Raw genomic sequence first — 23,346 nt, forward strand, 5'->3', positions numbered from 1 at the left:
CGACTCATCATTTATACTAAAAATTGCGCCATTTATGTGAGCCAGACTTGTGAATTATTATGCTTTAAAAACTATGCATTAAAGACTAAAACTACGGGTCGGCAACGCGGACTGGGCCAGCTAGTATATAATAAAAACCAATTGTTGTTCGTTGGGAATGGAATACGTTGCGAACGGCTAAACCGATTTGCATAATTTTTTGTACAAAAGTTCGTCATACCCCGAGTTAGGTTTTTAAAGAAAAAAATATTGACCACGCCTACTTTTACGCCAATATTTCGAGTTATCTAAAATCCTCGAATTTGCCAAATAATGAATGTTCGTCCTTCCCCGATTTAGGTTTTTATGCAAAGAAAAAGTGGCCACGCCCAATGTTGCGCTCATTTTTTCCATTTATCTAAAATACTAATATTTGCTAAAATCATGAAGATATCTGTTCCACAGTTAGTATACGACGTAATCTTGACTCTCCCCCTCCAACCCTAGGTATCTTTTTGGGGTCAGAGGAAGTGGCCACACCCATATCTTTAAATTTATAAATAACTAGCTGGCCCGGTCAGCGTTGCCGACCCGTACTTTTAGTCTTTAAAGCATAATAAATCACAGATCTGACTTATGTAGGCGGCACAATTTTGATTATAAATAATGACGCTATTATAATTACTCCAATTTTGATTATAAGTAATGACTTGATTATGAGTAATGACTCCATGACTAAATATTAATTAATATTCATGGCAAAAATTATAATTACCGTCGGTTTTAGATATTTTGAATACCCTGATCTTATTCTTCAGCTATAGGCTTTAATTTGAGTGTTAAATACCTATATGATAAAGAACATCTATAATAGCCCCATGTGAAAATTCAGCTCAATTTTTGATATTGTAAAAAGCATTCAAATGAGCTATAATTTGAAATTTGTATTTCCAACGTTTAAAATCCCGTACTGCGTGGTATTCAGTTTTGTCCACCTCATACTTGAAGGCAGAATGTTGTCAGAATAGCCCAAAAATTACTCTTTTGCTCCGATTACCGTAAGATGGACATTAATTTAAAGTTTGCGGTGGGGATCCAATAAAGTTGCTTTATAATTTCGTATTTTTTCATGTTTCTGGCACAATTTCCGACTGAATGAGTCCCAGATTGACATTTCGGAGTTTATTTCATACCAAAACGTGATAATTTTTTGCAAAGATGGTTTCTTCTTAAATTATCAACATAAGCTAAAATTAGTACGAAAAATATGGTTAAAATGTAGAATATACTTGAAATCGGGTTGTTCCGTTATCAGGGGTTATGATCCATATCATGACCTGGCAAAGCGATTAAAGGTATATTGAATGTTTAGGTAGAATTTCTATTTTGTGTTCTTTATAGTCGGTATTTGACTGATTGCAGTCCCAATGTGTTTTGCATTTTGTGTTCTCATTTGACAATTTATTGAAAGAAGCAGGTCCACTTTTTGAAATTAGCCCCATAACGCTTCTTTGGTCATTTTTGTTTGTTTAAATGTGTTCGCATCTTCCAGCTGAAGCACGATGTAGGTCCTGGAGCAGAAAGCATTTAACATCGTATTGCGCCCTCAATTCATTTTTAATATTATTCATTCAGAATTCAAACCAATAAAAAATGTACACTTCAATATAGAAAAAAGAAAAAGAATCTTCAACTGGTTCGCTGATTTTTTTGCGGCAAATTTTTAAAGGTGATTACGAAGGTTGTCGGTAGAATGTACTAATCTTTTGAAATTCGATTCCATTGAAAAATTGTCGATTTTTCCCGATCTTAGAATTTTCATATAAAGCGACAACGGATAAAATTGTTCCAGATTTTATGTATTTATTGGGTATTACGAATAAATACATAAAATCTATAAATAACAGTTTTATCCGTTGTGGCTTTATACTACCCAAAAAAACCTACACATCATATTAGAATTCCAAAAAAAAAAAAAAACACTACAAATGTACATTCGAAAATAGTAAGTCAAAATGGAAAAAAATATGCAATATAAAACATTACTATTGTACATTTTAAAAGTCAAAATGTAAATGTTCAAATTTCACATTTTTACGCGATTTTATTGGATTTTATTCTTTTCTGCCAAGAGGCAATTCCGAATTTGTCTAAATCGTTAAAATCAGACCGACGGTCTTTATGTTATAAGAGTAGTAACTAACACAACTTTCTTTTACATATAGAGAGGTAGATTTAAAAGTAGGCGCGTTCCTCAGCTCCTAAATAAGTACTTAGGGTTGGATGGAAAGCCAACAGCATCTCGTGTAATAATTCTCAAACCGATATCTTCACTATTTTGGCAAATATAAAGATTTTAGATAAATCGTAATAGTGGGCGTAAAAGGAGGCGTGGTCAATATTTTTTCCATAAAAAACCTAACTCGGGGTATGACGAACGTTTGTACAAAAAATTATGCAAATCGGTCCAACCGTTTCCAACTGATTCCGTTACCAACAAACAACAATTGATTTTTATATATATAGACTAGCTGACCCGGACCGCGTTGCTGGCCCGTAGCATTAGTGTATAATGCATATTTTCAGGAACATAAGCTAAAATTAATACGAAAATATGGTTAAAATGTAGAATATACTTGAAATCGGGCTGTTCCGTTAGCGGGGGTTATGACCCATATCATGACCTGTCAAAGCGATTAAAGGTATCTTGAATGTTTAGGAAGAATTTATATTTTGCGTCCTTTATAGTCGGTATTTGGCAGATTTTGCATTTTGTGTTCTCATTTGACAATTTATTGTCATTTGAAAGAAGCAGGTCCACTTTTTGAAATGAACCCCATAACGTTTTTTTCGGTCATTTTTGTTTGTTTAAATGTGTTCGCATCTTCCAGCTGAAGCACGATGTAGGTCCTGGAGTAGAAAGCATTTAACACCGCATGCGCCCTCATTTCGTTTTTAATATTATTCATTCAGAATTCAAAACAATAAAAAACTGTACACTTCAATATAGAAAAAAGAAAAAGAATCTTCAACTGGTTCGCTAATTTTTTTGCGGCAAATTTTTAAAGGCACTTACGAAGTTTGTCGGTAGAATGTACTATTCTTTTGAAATTCGATTCCATTGAAAAATTGTCGATTTTTCCCAATTTTAGAATTTTCACATAAAGCGACAACGGATAAAACTGTTATTTATAGATTTTATGTATTTATTGGGTAATACGAATAAATACATAAAATCTATAAATAACAGTTTTATTCGTTGTGGCTTTATACTACCCAAAAAAACCTACACATCATATTAGAATTCCAAAAAAATATGCAATATAAAACATTACTATTGTACATTTTAAAAGTCAAAATGAAAATGTTCAAATTTCACATTTTAAGCGATTTTTTTAGATTTTATTCTTTTCTGCCAAGAGGCAATTCCGAATTTGTCTGAATCGTTAAAATCAGACCGGCGGTCTTTATGTTATAAGCGTAGTAATTAACACAACTTTCTTTTACATATAGAGAAATAGACTTAAAAGTAGGCGCGTTCCTTAGCCCTTAAATAAATACTTAGGGTTGGATGGAAAGCCAACAGCACTATTTTGACAAATATAAAGATTTTAGATAAATCGTAATAGTGGGCGTAAAAGGAGGCGTGGTCAATATTTTTTTCTTTAAAAATCTAACTCGGGGTATGACGAACGTTTGTACAAAAAATTATGCAAATCGGTCCAGCCGTTTTCAACTGATTCCGTTACCAACAAACAGCAATTGATTTTTATATATATAGATTTGAAAAAGTATAGTAACACATCAGAACTCAACTGACTCAAATTTTCTTTTGGTTATTTGTAATTACAGTGGAAACGTTGTCATGAAAGAAATTTTTAAGAAAAATCGCGGAACTGAAAAAATTGACTGTTCTATTATGATATGGAATTTTGTGTAGAATTGTTTCAGAATACCTGTTGGAATTGAAAATTCTTATTGAAAAAAAAAAAACCGAAAAAATCGAGACAGTTTACATATTTTCTGTACATGCTGTTATATGATTGCCATACCCAAATTTTTCATTTTGATTAGATATGGAAATAATCCATCCAATCAGAACTCAAAATGCAAAATTCATTGGGACTTCAATCAGTGAAATACCGAAGAAGCACTGTAATATGCGGACTATACAAAATAGTGGAGTGAATTGAAAATATAGTAAGAAAAGGATTCATATACTCGGAAAATTCTTCCGAACCCTTAAAAGTAACCTTAAATCATAGGTAACGTTATACGGGCACTATGCGCTATCGTCAGTAATTACACTGCGCCGCAGACAGGAAATTTTTGGGTTGGTAAATAAAAATCCTAAAAGAGGGGTTCCCGAATCTAACTATTTTTGAGTCCATTTTGTATAGCTTAACCATACACAAAGGGCCGCAAATATTTTGCCCTATACTCCGCAAAAGTTACGATAAAGTTTTATATTTGATACAGTCCTAGGGGTTACATGAGGAATCATTTGTACAAAATATGGATCAGGTTGGTCTACATTGTGATATAGCCTCCCTCAAATGACATAGCCCCTTTCAAATTCCTCAAATGTTGGTAATTTGAGATTTTGGAAAGAAAAAAAAAATTCTTTCAAATAACTATAAGTATAGGACCATGCTTCATTATTACTCGTATGTGAATGTATCCGGTGATTTTAGCTATTACCAGGGTCTTGCTAACATTTTTTAATTAATTTTACCTTTATTTGGCATCTAGCTTCTGGTAGAAGATCTCTTCGCGGAAATTCATCAATATCAAGTTTCGGAGTAGTGTTCATATAAAAGTACCTCCTGATTTTACTTATTTAGAGGGGTTTAATTATATTTTTGAATCGATTTGACCTAAAATGTGTGTTTAGGCTACTTCGGGGGTAGAGAACCATCTTACATGGGCCTATTATAAACATTTAATATGTGCTTTTTAATATATATGCTATATTATTTAGGTTTTTAACTCTCAAACTAAAACGGGCCGGCAAAGCGGACTGGGCCAGCTAGTGATATAATGCAATGCGAAACCACTAATGCGATATCTTCTGAAATTTTATAGAATATTAGTGTTTGAACTGAAGTGATCTATTATTTAGGTTTTAAACTCTCAAATTAAAACCTCTGGCTGAAAATAATTATACTTTAAAAACTATGCATTAAAGACTAAAACTACGGGCCAACGCGGACCGGGCCAGCTAGTAGTTTATAAACTTGAGAGTTGTTTTGAAGAAAAAGGCCAGTTTTGGTCCTAAATTATGAAATAACAAGTAAAAAGTTGTATGTTCGGCCGGGCTGAACTTTGAATACTCTCCACCATATGGAACGAATTTGGCAATTTTCAAAAAAATAAAATCGGATAAAACTGTTATAATCTTAAAAATACAGAATGAAGCCGTTATATTAGGGTCTATACGTTGACGTGGACATGTTTTGTCATACGCCATTACAACATTCAAATGCGGAACTCCAAAAAAAAAATCGGTGAATAATGTAACTAAAATCATCAAAAAGGTTGTTTTTGTACTGGCTTACAAATTGAGTGGCGTTGTGGATTCCTTTGTTTGTGTGTTTGCGTGCTTTTGTTTACAAACAACTGAATTTTGATTTGGAGAAGTTGCCGTGTGTGCTTTGTTTCTGTTTTCGACGATCTCCATACTGGAACTCCTCTTTGTGCTTGTTGTTAAAGGCAACCATTAATAGTGTCGGCTGCGGTATTTGTGGATTTTTTTCACATAAAATTTGTCAATGTGCCTAGAGAACAGCACAGTCAGTTTTTTTATACAAGCATGGGAGGACAATGATGTTTAAGTGTCCTACATGTATTAAAATTAATTTGATTAGATATATCGGTCCCGTTTTGGTATAGTCCCCATACAACGGTACCTTTTGATATTCGGTATTTTAATGATTTTAGCCACATTTTTCAGGGATTTGTCTAAGAATTGGTATTTGTTGACCATGATGGGTTCTAGCTCCGGTGGCGAAATATTGTATGCATAGGCGCACGTCTTGGCATGGCCCCCATACAAGGGTACCTCCCAATATTCGGTATTTTGCGAAATTTTTTCACGGATTTGTCCAAAAATTGGAATTTGTTGGCCTTGATGGGTTTTAGCTCCGGTGGCGAAACATTGTATGTATAGGCCCACGTTTTAGTATAGCGGTACCTCCCGATATTCGGCATTTTGATGATTTCTGTCACATTTTTCAGAGATTTGTCTAAAAATTGGTATTTGTGGGTCATAATGGGTTCTAGCTTCGGTGACGAAACATTGTATGTATAGGTCCACGTTTTTGCATAGCTCCATATAACGGTACCTCCCGATATTCGGTATTTTGATGATTTTTGAACATTTTCCCACGAGTTTGTTTACAAATTGGTATTTGTGGATCATAATTTTTTAACGTGTAGGTAAACGTTTTGGTATAGCCCCCATATAACGGTACCTGCCGATGCTCGATATTTTGATAAAAAATGGTATTTTTAGTTCATAATGGGTTCTAGCCCGGGGGCAGAACATTGAATATCTAGTTTTCCTATAGCGCACATATAACGATACCCACCGATATTCGGTATAAGTCACATTTACCTACATAATCGTTTCAAATTTGGTATTTTAGAAGATTCCTAGATGACAATCCTTGAAATATAAAATTGTCTATAGAGGTTCCCGTTTTGGGTTTTTTATAAGTTTAACTGCATTATGCAAAAGGTCTTACTGGTATATAAAGTTTAAAGTGAAAAACGCTAAAATTCAGATACTTTTATATAAAAATGCTTCCTTTACCCTGAGGTGTAGGGTATTAAAAGTTCGGCCCGACCGAACTTAATATTTGTTCACTTGTTATATTTTTTGGTATTTTTTATACCCTCCACCATACATTGTATGGAGTGTATATTAAGTTCGTCATTCCGTTTGTAACTCATCGAAATAATAATTTGTAGACAAAACAAAGTATATATATTCTGGATCAGCGTAAAATTCTAAGACGAATTAGCTCTGTCCGTTCATCCGTCCGTCCGTTTGTTGTAATCACGTTAGAGTCAAAACGAATATATTTAGGAGGCTAAAATTTTGCACTGATCAGTCTTTTGTCTGCAGGCGGGTCAAATTCGAAGATGGGCTATATTGGTCCACGATATCGTTAGCCCCCATATAACCGTACCCCCGATATTCGGTATTTTGATTTTTCAATGAAATCGTCTGAAAATCCACAAAAGAAGTTCCCTATAAGTACTTTAGCCGCTGGAAGAGTATTGTCTATATAGGTCCACGATATCTTCCATATAACGGTACCTCTCTATATTTGTTTAATTTGTCTAAAAATAGATGCTAGAAGTTCTATCTAACCACTAGACCCCCTAGAAGAGATATGTTTTTCGGGACATTATTCACCGGAATTGTTTCAAATTTCGTATCTAGAATTGGTAATGGGTATTTACACGCAATGACAAAAAATTGTCTATGCAGGTCCATGTCTTCGTATAGGCCCCACATATCAGTACCCCCTATATTCGTTATTTTGACGATTTTAGATACGATATTCATCGATTTTTTTTAAATATCGTGCTTAGAATTCCTAATAGGTACTACAGCCTGTGACAGAAAATTGTCCGCAAAAGTATATATATATATATATATATATATATATATATATATATATATATATATATATATATATATATATATATATACATATATATATATATATATATATATATATATATATATATATATATGTATATATATATATATATATGTATATATATATATATATATATATATATATATATATATATATATATATATATATATATATATATATATATATATATATATATATATTGAACTAACAAATTTTGATGACATATCATTTGTTGGAATTAATTTTGAATTGGGCAAATCCAAATTATTTGTTACTTGTTCATATATACCTCCATCAGCGGATTCACATATATGTATATGACCGTCATTTAGAATCAATTCGTTCTGTATCTAGAAAAATGAATGACAATGACCGTATTTTACTTCTTGGTGACCTCATTCATGTTAGAAGAGCTAACGCTTCGGAGTCCGGAATTTAAGCTAAGAAACCGAAGGCATATTGAAGTCACCAAGAACTAAAATACGGTCATTGTCATTCATTTTTCTAGATACAGAACGAATTGATTCTAAATGACGGTCATATACATATGTCTGAATCCGATGATGGAGGTATATATGAACAAGTAACAAATAATTTGGATTTGCCCAATTCAAAAAAAAAAAAAAAAAAATTCCAACAAATTCTATGTCATCAAAATTTGTTAGTTCACCTTTATTAGCACAATAGTCGGATTTTATCGCTATGAGAACACCACCACCTTTTCTAAAAGTACGATCTTTTCTGTAAATTTGGTATTTATCACAAAATATTTCACTATTAAAAATTGATAACTTAAGCCACGAGAATGCAATGATGTCAATATATAATCGGGACAGTTTTGTATTTATTACCCGCACATTTTGATAACAATTTAGTAAGAAGTTATTTAGTTTTTTTGAAATCGATGCTGGCCTCTGGAAGATGAGCAAATGCCCTAGCAGGCCAAAATTCTTTCGATATTATTTTATCAAATATTTCAAGAGGAACAACGATTTTAAAAGACGATTTATTTCTCAAAAAATATTCACCTTCGACATTAGATTTAATATATTTAGTGATAATAGTTTTTTGTTGAATCGGCTACGTAATTTTAGGGAACATTTTAATATTGGCCATATAAATGTTCATGTTTATTTAAAATACATGAATTGTGAAATATTTTATGAGGGGAAAAATCCTAATATTTTTGTTGTGACAGAATCTTGGTTAAAGCCTACAATTTTAAATGAAGCCATACAAATACCAGATTAGATTTGAGTTTATTAGCATGTTCAAATCAATTCTTTTGTCATAGCCGTCTGTTTTGTGATTATGCGGACTACAGTTCTGTTGACGATTTCGGATACTTTGACTCTTTGCAACTTTGAAGAAGTGCTTGCAGTTTCAAATGTACCTTTTCGCAAGCGAGATGCAACGATTCCCAAGTAATCTAAAGACACTAAACGAATACTCTGCTCTATTGTTTTATCTGATACATATCGTACTAACATTGTACCAAGAAGTGAAAGTAGTAGTTCTGATGCAGGCCATTCTGGTTTGTTTACCGTCGAAAGTAAATCATGAATAAAGTTTTCGAACAAAGGTCTAAAGTCTGTTTCATTAGATCGAGATTTACATTTATTGAGAAATGTGGTTAAAAAATTTCCTCCAATGCTTATTGCAACATCATATTTCTTCAATACAACAACATCGGAGTTATCTTTTTTGAGATTGGGTGTCAAATCTTTATTTCCAAATTCGTTTAAGGTTTCATTTGAACAAAGTGTATCGGGTAATATTGTTGCACATTGAATCAATTGTAAAACCAAAGCTGTAACCATTTGTATATTACCACCATTATTGGTCACTTTAAAAGGTCGAAGATTTCTTTTTGATGAGGGTAAACGGTCAATGGATGATAAAATATCTCCCAATATACTGCTGCGAATTTTGTCATAGCACTCCTTTCGAAATATCTAAATGAAAAAATAAAAAAATATATATATCTTCTTCTATCTATACATATATATATATATATATATATATATATATATATATATATATATATATATATATATATATATATATATATATATATATATATATATATATATATATATATATATATATATATATATATATATATATATATATATATATATATATATATATATATATATATATATGTATATATATATATAAATCAATTGTTGTTCGTTGGTAATGGAATCAGTTGAGAACGGCTGAACCGATTTGCATAATTTTTTGTACAAACGTTCGTCATACCCATGTGCGTGAAGATAACAACGAATTTAACTAGCGAAGACTCAAACCGCTCAAGTACTGTATAACAGTTAGAATTCTCAGTATAACAGATATTTGTGAAGATAGGTTGATATGGAAGGTACCATTGGAAAGCTGGCGAGGAGTACTTTCAGAAACGTCGAAAGATGGAACATTTCATTTCGGAAATTTTGAGAAAAGTTAATTTAAATTTTGTGCTAGATTTTATTACAACATCCGACTGTGCAAAATCTAGGAGGGATAGGTCCATATGGAAGGTACCATTGGAAAGCTGGCGAGGAGTACTTTCAGAAACGTCGAAAGTTGGAACATTTAAAAAAGGGGCTTTTAACTTTTTGCTCGATTTTATTACAACATCGGACTGTGCAAAATCTAGGAGGGATAGGTCCATATGGAAGGTACCATTGGAAAGCTGACACCTCGTAAATATGTATAGGGAAGGATTGAAAGGGTAATAAAAAAATATCGCTATGCTATCAAGTACCTGTCCAATTAATATATTTTTGTACAAAAGAAAATTATGCTAAAATTCAAAATTAGGTTGTTTAAAAGGTTGTCATCAAGTAGGAATCGATCAATACATTATTTCTGAATGTTTTGAACTTTTGTAGGTACCGACCGTCACTTTTATACGAAGAATCGTAAATTTTGGGACCTTCTTTGTCTTGGGAAAATTTTCAACATAGTTCCCAAATAATGGCCCAATATTGTGTTAGATACATTTTCGAAAAGAAACAAGAATATATTAAAAACTTGTCATTATAAAATTGGGTTATTATATTCCCTATGAGATTAAAGTGTTTCCCTTACAGAAATTCATATGAATGTTTTGATAGCATAGCGATATTTTTTTATTACCCTTTCAATCTTTCCCTATACATATTTACGAAGTGTCAGCATTCCAATGGTACCTTCCATATGGACCTATCCCTCCTAGATTTTGCACAGTGAGATGTTGTAATAAAATCCAGCAAAAAGTTAAAGGCCACTTTTTTTAAAATTTTCGAAATGAAATGTTCCAACTTTCGACGTTTCTGAAAGTACTCCTCGCCAGCTTTCCAATGGTACTTTCCATATGGACCTATCCTTCCTAGATTTTGCACAGTGGGCAGTTCTGATAAAAGTTAAAAAAAATTGAAATTCACTTTTTTTAAAATTTCCGAAATTAAATTTTCCAACTTTCGACGTTTCTGAAAGTACTCCTCGCCAGCTTTCGGATGATATCTTCCACATGAACCTATCCCTCCTAAATTTTGCACAGTGGAATTCCAGCTAACTCATAAAATTTATATTTAAATCTACTTAAAAATAGTTATATGGGTTCCATGGAGTAGACAGTATAGACAGTTCAAGAACATTAACTTTGCAGAGATATTTGTTTAATATATTAAAAATTGTTTAAATTTATCAGTATATAGTTATCCAGTATTTAAATTCGTGTTTAACTTCACACGTATCTGTCATACTGAGAATTATAACTGTCATACAGTACTTGAGCGGTTTGAGTCTTCGCTAGTTAAATTCGTTGTTATCTTCACGCACATGTCATACCCCGAGTTAGGATTTTAAATTTATTTTTAGGATTTTTCGATTTATCTAAAATCCTCATATTTGCCAAATAATGAAGATATCTGTTTTAAAATTATTACAAAACATACTGTAGACTTTCCCTCCAATCCTAAGTATTTATTTGGGGGTTGAGGAACTGACCACGCAAAAAAGTATAGTAACACATCAGTTGAGAATGGCTGGGCCGATTTGACTCTAATTTTCATTTGGTTATTTGTAATTACAGTGGGAACTTTGTCATGAAAGAAATTTTTGAGAAAAATCGCGGAATTGAAAAAATTGGCTGTTCTATTATGATATGGAATTTTGTGTAGAATTGTTTCAGAATGCCTTTTGGAATTGAAAATTCTTATTGAAAAAAAAAAAACCGAAAAAAATCGAGACAGTTTACATATTTTCTGTACATGCTGTTATATGGTTGCCATACCCTAATTTTCAATTTTGATTAGATATGGAAATAATCCATTCAATCAGAACTCAAAATGCAAAATTCATTGGGAAAATATAGTAAGAAAAGGATTCATATACTCGGAAAATTCTTCCGAACCCTTAAAAGTAACATTAAATCATAGGTAACGTTATACGGGCACTATGCGCTATCGTCAGTAATTACACAGCGTCGCAAACATGCTTGGGGTTAGGAAAATTTTCGGTTGGTAAATAAAAATCCCAAAAGAGGGGTTCCCTAACTTTTTTAAAGTCCACCAGATTAGATTAGAGTTTATTAGCATGTTCAAATCAATTCTTTTGTCATAGCCGTCTGTTTTGTGATTATGCGGACTACAGTTCTGTTGACCCAGCAGCGATTTCGGATGCTTTGACTCTTTGCTACTTTGAAGAAGTGCTTGCAGTTTCAAATGTTGATTCACAGGTTAATATACTAAATTGTGGTCGTCAATGTTTGCATACAGTTTTTCCAATTAGAAGTTTTTATAAAGTGATAATAGTAATTGGCTTAAATCGTCTGACATACGTTATCATGTTTTCCTTAGAGACTCTGCATATAAGGTTTATCTTCACAATGAAAGTTTAGAGAGTTGGAAGATTTATTGCCGTTGCCGGAACAGTGATAAGAAAGTCGTAAGTTGAAATTTATTGCTCATGAGGAATTGTTTGTAAATAAATCCACAAAAGAAGTGTGATTAATTTTTATGTTGGTTACTTGGTTGTCTGGTAACGGTCTGTCAATAAATGCTCAAGAAGTTTTTTTTTTTGGGAACATACAAGAGGATTCAATAAACCTTTACAATCTGTCACCTAATCTTAAGACATTTAATACTTCCTAAAATGTAGATTGATCATTTTAATCAAAATATTGTGTAATAATGTTCATGTTATTTCCCTTGTTTTTTATTTCTAAGAGTGGTCATGTATATAAGTTTTTGGAACCTGCATAATTTAAAAAATATAATAAATAAATTATGAATAAAAAGTCTGAATTAAAGTAGAACTTGCGACTACTTGCTGTTTTTAACCGTTGATCTTCGCACAATTAAGTCAAAATTAAAATTAAAGTTGAAATTAATCATGAATACCCGGGCGAAAATTTATTCCCACGGAAAGCATTTTTCTCGAGAGACAATTCTTCAAATCTTGAATAATTAAGGACATTTAATTTGCGAAGATAGCAACACCTTGTAAATCATATTTGTTCTGAAAATTGTTGCAAAATTTTTAGTTTTTTATAAAAATTTGAAATTCGATATTCGAATATATGTGTGTGATGTTGATAAGTCTAAGAAGCAACATAGAAGTTAAAAAATAGATCCTGAACGGCCAATATCGCCAACCTTACTTGGTTTCGCACAAAATTATTATTCAAGATTGTGCTGAGTGCATAAAAAGGTACATTAATAGTAATATAATCTAAGTACAATGACAAAAAAAAATAAATATGAATAAATCATTACCTTTTCGATGGGTGTCTTTATGTCGATTTTTAGCCATTTTTTTACGACTGGCATATCGTTTATCCCCTTCGGCAATTTTTCGACGCTGATATATAATATCTCGATACCACTGCACTAAGTAAAAGTGGCGTGCATAGTCCCAAATTAAATTTTCCTCCTGCGCGTTCACGGCTAAAAAATCCAAAAGAATTTTTTGGAGAAATTCGGTTCTTTCCTCCTCTGGGTCTAATTTAATATTAATCTAAAAAATATTATTATTATTTAATAAAATTTAAAAATATTTAAATGTCAATTACTTACATTAACTACCGGCAGATCACCTTCTCTTTCTTGTTCTTGCTTAATTGACTTTATCATGGAATCGATTATATTTACTTTACATCGTGATTCTACAGTATCTTTTCGCAAGCGAGATGCAACGATTCCCAAGTAATCTAAAGACACTAAACGAATACTCTGCTCTATTGTTTTATCTGATACATATCGTACTAACATTGTACCAAGAAGTGAAAGTAGTAGTTCTGATGCAGGCCATTCTGGTTTGTTTACCGTCGAAAGTAAATCATGAATAAAGTTTTCGAACAAAGGTCTAAAGTCTGTTTCATTAGATCGAGATTTACATTTATTGAGAAATGTGGTTAAAAAATTTCCTCCAATGCTTATTGCAACATCATATTTCTTCAATACAACAACATCGGAGTTATCTTTTTTGAGATTGGGTGTCAAATCTTTATTTCCAAATTCGTTTAAGGTTTCATTTGAACAAAGTGTATCGGGTAATATTGTTGCACATTGAATCAATTGTAAAACCAAAGCTGTAACCATTTGTATATTACCACCATTATTGGTCACTTTAAAAGGTCGAAGATTTCTTTTTGATGAGGGTAAACGGTCAATGGATGATAAAATATCTCCCAATATACTGCTGCGAATTTTGTCATAGCACTCCTTTCGAAATATCTAAATGAAAAAATAAAAAAATATATATATCTTCTTCTATCTATACATATATATATATACATATATATATATATATATATATATATATATACATATATATATATATATATATATATATATATATATATATATATATATATATATACATATATATATATGTATATATATAAATCAATTGTTGTTCGTTGGTAATGGAATCAGTTGAGAACGGCTGAACCGATTTGCATAATTTTTTGTACAAACGTTCGTCATACCCATGTGCGTGAAGATAACAACGAATTTAACTAGCGAAGACTCAAACCGCTCAAGTACTGTATAACAGTTAGAATTCTCAGTATAACAGATATTTGTGAAGATAGGTTGATATGGAAGGTACCATTGGAAAGCTGGCGAGGAGTACTTTCAGAAACGTCGAAAGATGGAACATTTCATTTCGGAAATTTTGAGAAAAGTTAATTTAAATTTTGTGCTAGATTTTATTACAACATCCGACTGTGCAAAATCTAGGAGGGATAGGTCCATATGGAAGGTACCATTGGAAAGCTGGCGAGGAGTACTTTCAGAAACGTCGAAAGTTGGAACATTTAAAAAAAGGGGTTTTTAACTTTTTGCTCGATTTTTATTACAACATCGGACTGTGCAAAATCTAGGAGGGATAGGTCCATATGGAAGGTACCATTGGAAAGCTGACACCTCGTAAATATGTATAGGGAAGGATTGAAAGGGTAATAAAAAAATATCGCTATGCTATCAAGTACCTGTCCAATTAATATATTTTTGTACAAAAGAAAATTATGCTAAAATTCAAAATTAGGTTGTTTAAAAAGTTGTCATCAAGTAGGAATCGATCAATACATTATTTCTGAATGTTTTGAACTTTTGTAGGTACCGACCGTCACTTTTATACGAAGAATCGTAAATTTTGGGACCTTCTTTGTCTTGGGAAAATTTTCAACATAGTTCCCAAATAATGGCCCAATATTGTGTTAGATACATTTTCGAAAAGAAACAAGAATATATTAAAAACTTGTCATTATAAAATTGGGTTATTATATTCCCTATGAGATTAAAGTGTTTCCCTTACAGAAATTCATATGAATGTTTTGATAGCATAGCGATATTTTTTTATTACCCTTTCAATCTTTCCCTATACATATTTACGAAGTGTCAGCATTCCAATGGTACCTTCCATATGGACCTATCCCTCCTAGATTTTGCACAGTGAGATGTTGTAATAAAATCCAGCAAAAAGTTAAAGGCCACTTTTTTTAAAATTTTCGAAATGAAATGTTCCAACTTTCGACGTTTCTGAAAGTACTCCTCGCCAGCTTTCCAATGGTACTTTCCATATGGACCTATCCTTCCTAGATTTTGCACAGTGGGCAGTTCTGATAAAAGTTAAAAAAAATTGAAATTCACTTTTTTTAAAATTTCCGAAATTAAATTTTCCAACTTTCGACGTTTCTGAAAGTACTCCTCGCCAGCTTTCGAATGATATCTTCCACATGAACCTATCCCTCCTAAATTTTGCACAGTGGAATTCCAGCTAACTCATAAAATTTATATTTAAATCTACTTAAAAATAGTTATATGGGTTCCATGGAGTAGACAGTATAGACAGTTCAAGAACATTAACTTTGCAGAGATATTTGTTTAATATATTAAAAATTGTTTAAATTTATCAGTATATAGTTATCCAGTATTTAAATTCGTGTTTAACTTCACACGTATCTGTCATACTGAGAATTATAACTGTCATACAGTACTTGAGCGGTTTGAGTCTTCGCTAGTTAAATTCGTTGTTATCTTCACGCACATGTCATACCCCGAGTTAGGATTTTAAATTTATTTTTAGGATTTTTCGATTTATCTAAAATCCTCATATTTGCCAAATAATGAAGATATCTGTTTTAAAATTATTACAAAACATACTGTAGACTTTCCCTCCAATCCTAAGTATTTATTTGGGGGTTGAGGAACTGACCACGCAAAAAAGTATAGTAACACATCAGTTGAGAATGGCTGGGCCGATTTGACTCTAATTTTCATTTGGTTATTTGTAATTACAGTGGGAACTTTGTCATGAAAGAAATTTTTGAGAAAAATCGCGGAATTGAAAAAATTGGCTGTTCTATTATGATATGGAATTTTGTGTAGAATTGTTTCAGAATGCCTTTTGGAATTGAAAATTCTTATTGAAAAAAAAAAAAACCGAAAAAAATCGAGACAGTTTACATATTTTCTGTACATGCTGTTATATGGTTGCCATACCCTAATTTTCAATTTTGATTAGATATGGAAATAATCCATTCAATCAGAACTCAAAATGCAAAATTCATTGGGAAAATATAGTAAGAAAAGGATTCATATACTCGGAAAATTCTTCCGAACCCTTAAAAGTAACATTAAATCATAGGTAACGTTATACGGGCACTATGCGCTATCGTCAGTAATTACACAGCGTCGCAAACATGCTTGGGGTTAGGAAAATTTTCGGTTGGTAAATAAAAATCCCAAAAGAGGGGTTCCCGGAACTAACTTTTTTAAAGTCCCTTTTGTATAGCTTAACCATACACAAAGGGCCGCAAATATTTTGCCCTATACTCCGCAAAAGTTACGATAAAGTTTTAAATCTGATACAGTCCTAGGGGTTACATGAGGAATTATTTGTACAAAATATGTATCAGGTTGGTCTACATTGTGATATAGCACCCCTCAAAGCATATAGCCCCTTTCAAATTCCTCAAATGTTAGTAATTTGAGATTTTATAAAAAAATAAATTCTTTCAAATAATTATAAGTATAGGATCATGCTTCATTATAACTCGTATGTGAAGGTATCCGGTGATTTTAGCTATTACCAGGGTCTTGCTCACATTTTTCAATGTCAATGTTTCGGAGTAGTGCTCATATAAAAGTACCTCCCGATTTTACCTTTTCGATTTGACCTAAAATGTGTGTTTAGGCTAATTTGGGGGTAGAGAACCATCTTACATGGGTCTATTATAAATAGTTAATGTGTACTTTTAATATATATGCTATATTAAGGAGAATCCTAGTCATTCATTGATTGTGAAGGTTATTGTGAGCGTCATTTCGTCCGGATTTCTTATATTAAAGAATACATTTTAAGATGTTTAAACTTTAAATAGGTAATAAACGTTTGTAAGGCGTTGGAAATAATTTCCAATTTTAAGGACGGGTGTTGTTATTATTATTCCCTTAGATCCAAAAAAAAACGTTTATATATAATATTAAAAGTAGTGATAAACGTGCTACATTTTGTGTATTTCTTGTATTAATTTCTTTTATTTAAGACATTGTTTTACAATAACAGAGTAGTAATTTGACACATATCTCCTTCGTAATTCTTTAGTTTGAAAGGTTAGTAATCATTCCTACTTACTTTGTTTTCTCCAACATAGCATCAACAGTGAAATTATATTTATAAATATTGTTATTTCCGCCAATGTAAACCTATTTAAAGTGATATTTTAATACTGAAATGGTGCTTAGTGCGTTAAGCACTGAAATTACTAGGACTTCAATAGGCTAGAGGCGCCGGCCTGGAAGTCCTGAAACTCAGGTTCAAATCTAGACTGGGTTGGGTGTTTTTCTTATTATTTATTTTATCTTTTTTTTTTGGTTGGATGTTATTTCAGATTCTGCAAGAAGAGTATTCTCAAATTATTTTAAGGATTTTTTAGTGAAGCAACGGTTAGTAAGAGTTTTTTAATTATACGCAAACATGCAGTGACTTTAAAACTATAAGCAACTGAATAGAATCCAAGCAGTTTATTCGCTAATTTCCCCTTCAAATATGGCTTTTCGTTGTCCTTCTCAAACACATCTTCTGTTGCAGTTTTTTTTTTCTTAAATGTGATTACGACATATTTGTATTGATAGAAGACATTTTGGTTCCTTAAATTGTGGTTTGGTGTGGGTAAACCGCTTTTGGTAGCGTTTGTTCTCCCAAGGTTACAAAAGACGTTCCTATATGGGATTAATTTTTTTTTTTTTCAACTTCGCCACTAAGTACAAACATAGGTGCTGTCCTGTGTCAGTTCGCCGAATATATTCTAACATAATTCCTATGGCTACCTTTGATGGTAACGACCTTGCCGAGTTTTAACCCATTAACGCCGACGGGTGCGAAAACGCACCAAAAATAGAGGTGTTTTTTAGCATGCATAGAAAAAGTTTCATATTTGATATCGCTTTTCTGTTTCTTGGTATAGATAGTAGATGGATGGGTCTATTTATTTGACTTTGGCTGTTTCTTCATCAGACGTCACCTACATGATGATAAACCTATCGCCAAGTGCAGGTTTTCCCACATGCAAAAAATAACCCTATTATACAAAGAAAACTTATAGAAAAATAATATTTTTTTTAAATATGTATTGGTATGGATCGGTAGCACTTTGCCCTATATTTAATTCATAAAATTTTAAAAATTGTACATATAAACGTCTTTGCACATATATGTTTTGTGCGTTTTTGCAACCGTGGGTACTTTTTACTAAGAAAAGTATTTCGGTTAACCATATGTGCGAATGCTAATGAAGCGTTCCCAATCAAAATAGCTGTCATACCGTCATTTATATCTTAGTAAAAAAGTACCCACTAGCGCCGACGGGTGCGAAAACGCACAAAACATATATGTGCAAAGACGTTTTTATGTACAATTTTGAAAATTTTATGAATTAAATATAGGGCAAAGTGCTACCGATCCATACCAATACATATTTAAAAAATATTATTTTTCTATAAGTTTTCTTTGTATAATAGGGTTATTTTTTGCATGTGGGAAAACCTGCACTTGGCGATACGTTTATCATCATGTAGGTGACGTCTGATGAAAAAACAGCCAAAGTCAAATAAATAGACCCATCCATCTACTATCTATACCAAGAAACAGAAAAGCGATATCAAATATGAAACTTTTTTGGTGCGTTTTCACACCCGTCGGCGTTAGTGGGTTAACACATATATGTGAAAATTTTATGAGTTAAATATAGGGCAAACGACAAGTGTCGTGTTTGCTCCAGAATAAATTCAGTTGAATGTGCCAAAATCCAGCCATCTTGACCTAAAATTACATATTTGGTGCACAATAAATATGAAATTGTGTGAATGGAATCTATATTCTAATCCGATTTTCACCAAATTAGAAGTACTTGCTTCAGGGTTGAATTCACTCGGATGTGTCGAAATCCATCCATATTGGATACATATTAAACATGTGGCGCACAATAAAATTTAAATCGGACGAAAATATATATGGGATCATCGAAATCTGGACCGATTGCCAGATATACTTCTAGACTGAACCTGGCTGCGTGTACCTAAATTGATTTGATTCGGACGGATATTACGCATTTGTATTGTATTGTATTTTGCACTACTTATGTATTGTGCACTACTTATGAAATCGGACGAAACTATGTATGGGAGTTATATTCAAATCTGATCCGTTAATTACAATTTCCATAGATTTTCAATTGGATGATTCTTTCTATTTTTATAAGGTAAAATATTTTCTTTGTATCAAATGACATTACCCTCTTAGTCATAAGACCGACGTTGCAGAAAAGCGAAAAAGAAACATAAATAAAATTGGTCGTTTAGTATCATGTTTTCGATCTTTTATGTTACTCTTCAAACTTGTCAACATCCAGCACGTATATTCAAATCCTTATATTGTAAATTTGTTACATTGAGCTATTTAACTACTATTAAAAGTATAGTATAATAATAAATAAATAGGGTGCAAAAGGCACGTCAAATCCCATTAGCGTTGCTATATTCTCAAACAAATTTTCTCCAATATTCATAATTAGAATAAGTAAAAAAGCTGTAAGTTCGGCCGGACCGAACTTTGAATACCCTCCACCATATGAAACGAATTAGGAAATTTTCAAAAAAAATTAAAAATACCGAATATCGGAAGGTGCCGATGTATGGGGCGATATACGATATTATGTACCTATAAAGACAATTCTCTTTCGGAGGGTATAGTACTCACAATAACTCCTTGTGTTGAATTTCAGACAATTCCATCGAAAAGTGTGGCTAAAATCATCAAAATAGTACATATCGGCGGGTACCGTTATATGGGGACTATACCAAAACGTGGACGGATATATATCATTTTCAATACCAACCATCCTAGACACAATACAAATTGTTCTGCTAAATTTTGACGTTCTACGTCAAATAATGGGGCTGTATTTTGATTTCAACTGACAGTTAGACAGACGGACGGACAACGTTAATTCGACTTAGAATTTTGTGCTAATTATGAATATATATACTTTATGGGATCTTCAACGAATATTTAGGGATGTTACAACGAAATGACAAAGTTAATATACACTCCTTTCCACGATGGAGGGTATGATAACGTGCAACCTTTGGAACATGAATTACTTTACTACTATTTAATATTATCGTCTAATTTTTGAGTAATTTTATTAAAATTCCAACTTAATTCATGTATTTTCCTTTACAATGCTATTAATTTATTAAAACATTTTCTAGTACTAAAATTGTACTCAGTAACGCCGACGGGTGCGAAAACGCACCACCCCCTGCACGAGCAAGGGGTAGAGATAGGGGGCTGAATTTTTGTGCCCGGAATATGAGTGACATTATGGCATCCTCCACTAAGTTTTCCTCCACATTTTTCTCCCACAAATAAGGGAGCATGTTAATCACTGTCCATTGCTGGTTTTTCTATCCAGTTTTTTTAACGGCGGCCACCACCGTTGATATCTTTCATGGAGATTTTGATTCCCATATTTTATTTTGTGGTATTACTGTCCTACCGTTGTTACAATTCCCCTGGACACACTGTTCTTCATGCATTTAATGCATGCATTTAACACCTTGGCGTTTATTCACTGTGCTGTAACAAGATAACCTTAAATTTTGTTCATTGCGTTTTATTGTCTGTCCGTGACATTAAGTTCGAAAAATTCAAAGGAGTTCGTGTTCTGTATAAACGGGAAATACGGCAGAAATTTGATTTAAAATCCTCTTAAAAGAATTTTCACAACTTTTAACTGTGATCAGTGGTTTAAGAAAACGATTATAAGTTCGAGTATCTACAATTTTTTTTTTATTCTGTTGATTTTAAGCTATATGTAAGCATATTTCCGGGGTAGTGAACAGAAACATACGGTAGTGTAATAATAGACATTAATTTTAGTGAGAGACAAGTATCAGTGTTAGAAAGTGTTAACCTTCATCATCAATGAGTGACCTATTCAACTGAAAACAAGTAAAAACCCGCCACCATTTAGAACGAATTTGGAAATTTTCGGAAATGATAACATTCACCAAAAATTCTGCCATCATCTTAAAAATACTGAATATGGCCGTTATATCAGGGTCTGTAAGACGTGCACCTACATAGGCATTGTTTGTTACCGTTACCATATTTAAATTCGAAACTTGAAAAAAAAAAAAACGGTGAATAATGTAGCTAAAATCATCAAAATACCGTACGTAGGGAGGTACCGTTATATTGGAGAAATACGAAGACCTGGACCTGCATAGACAATTTTCAGTCACTGGCTGTAGCTTCCATTGCCGACATCAAATACGACATCTCAATCAATTTCGGCGAGTATTGTACCTAAAATCGTGAAAATACCGAATATAGGGAGGTACTGATATATGGGGCCTATACGAAGATCTCAAAATACCGAATATTGGGAGGCACAGTTATACGGGGGCTATACGAAGACGTGGACCTGCAAAGACAATTTTCTGCCTTAGGGTGTAGTATTCATTACGAACTTCAAATATCAAATTTGAAAAAATTCCAGTGAATAATGTCGCTAAAGTCATCAAAATACCGAATATAGGGAGGTATCGTTATATGGGGGCTATGCGAAGACGTTGACCTGGGCCTACATGACCCATTAACGAACTTAACCTACTGACAAAATAAACATGTGTGCAAAATTTTAGCCTTCTATCTCAAGTCGTTCGAAAGATAGCGTGATTACAACAGACAGACAGACAGACGGACATGGCTAAATCGTCTTAGAAATTTACGCTGATCAAGGATATATGTATATACTTTGTTGGGTCTGACATGAGTATTTCGAGGAGTTACAAGCGGAATGACGAAATTAATATACCCTCCATAGTATGGTGGAGGGTATAAAAATAATAAAAAGTTAGAAAAGAAGACATAAAACAAAGACCAACAACAAATATAAAAACAACTGTTATGACTAGAAAAAAAAGACGAAACAAAGTAATAAGAATGGAGTGTGCATAAAATTCTGAAGTCTGCTGGTTCATAGAACACCGCCAATCCCCTCTCGAAAGGCCTTTCAGCGTGGAAGCTCCATCAACTATACCGTAAGTGAGATTCTCATATAAAATTTCGAACAAGCCCAACAATATACCCGGTATTGGTGAGAGCGCGATATTCCGTATCTCCCTCTCTCTTAGAACAATCAAAATTACATTTCTTCTTTTGTTTAAAATTAATTATTATAAAGGAATTCCTTGGGAATTAACTACGTTGCTACTTACTGATACAAAAAGGACCAATCAGTTGGTGCTCGTTTGATTTTTTTGAATTTCCTGTTACATATATTTCTTATTATTCGTTGCATGGATATGTTAATGTTAAAAGATGAGTTAACATATAAATCGATGTTACACAAAAAGTACCGTTGTTAACATATAACCTTTGAGATTTGAATTGGAAAAGCAGTGTTTCCTAAACTAAAGTAGTTTCTTGAAAGTGATTATATTAGCATTTTCCTAATTAAATCAATTAGCCTATTCATACAACCATATTATTGCAATTGATTTTTATATTTGGTGTTGTGAAGAAAAAAACATTCATTTTCTTGAAGAGGTAGGTGAATGTTAACATCGAACTGCTTAAAATCTGAACAAGGTTAATGACCTAACAGCTGTTTTGAAACAGATAAAAAAAGTTA

The 23,346-nt window shown here is 32.5% G+C and overlaps 1 protein-coding gene across 4 annotated transcripts in view; it reads right to left on the reverse strand.

Annotated features, from left to right (window-relative positions):
• LOC101901484 (nipped-B protein) overlaps positions 1-23,346 on the reverse strand; it is a 436,426-nt gene that overhangs the window by 234,362 nt on the left and 178,718 nt on the right. For all 4 annotated transcript variants that reach the window (XM_059129842.1, XM_059129838.1, XM_059129846.1 and 1 more), the window contains exons 9-10: positions 13,715-14,374; positions 13,415-13,655 (exon numbers count right to left, since the gene is read on the reverse strand). In XM_059129842.1, the coding sequence (XP_058985825.1) occupies positions 13,415-13,655; positions 13,715-14,374 (901 nt within the window). The remainder of the gene's footprint in view (positions 1-13,414; positions 13,656-13,714; positions 14,375-23,346) is intronic.

The sequence above is a fragment of the Musca domestica genome, unplaced genomic scaffold, assembly GCF_030504385.1.
Source record: "Musca domestica strain aabys unplaced genomic scaffold, Musca_domestica.polishedcontigs.V.1.1 11, whole genome shotgun sequence".
In the NCBI taxonomy this organism is placed as follows: Eukaryota; Metazoa; Arthropoda; class Insecta; order Diptera; family Muscidae; genus Musca; species Musca domestica.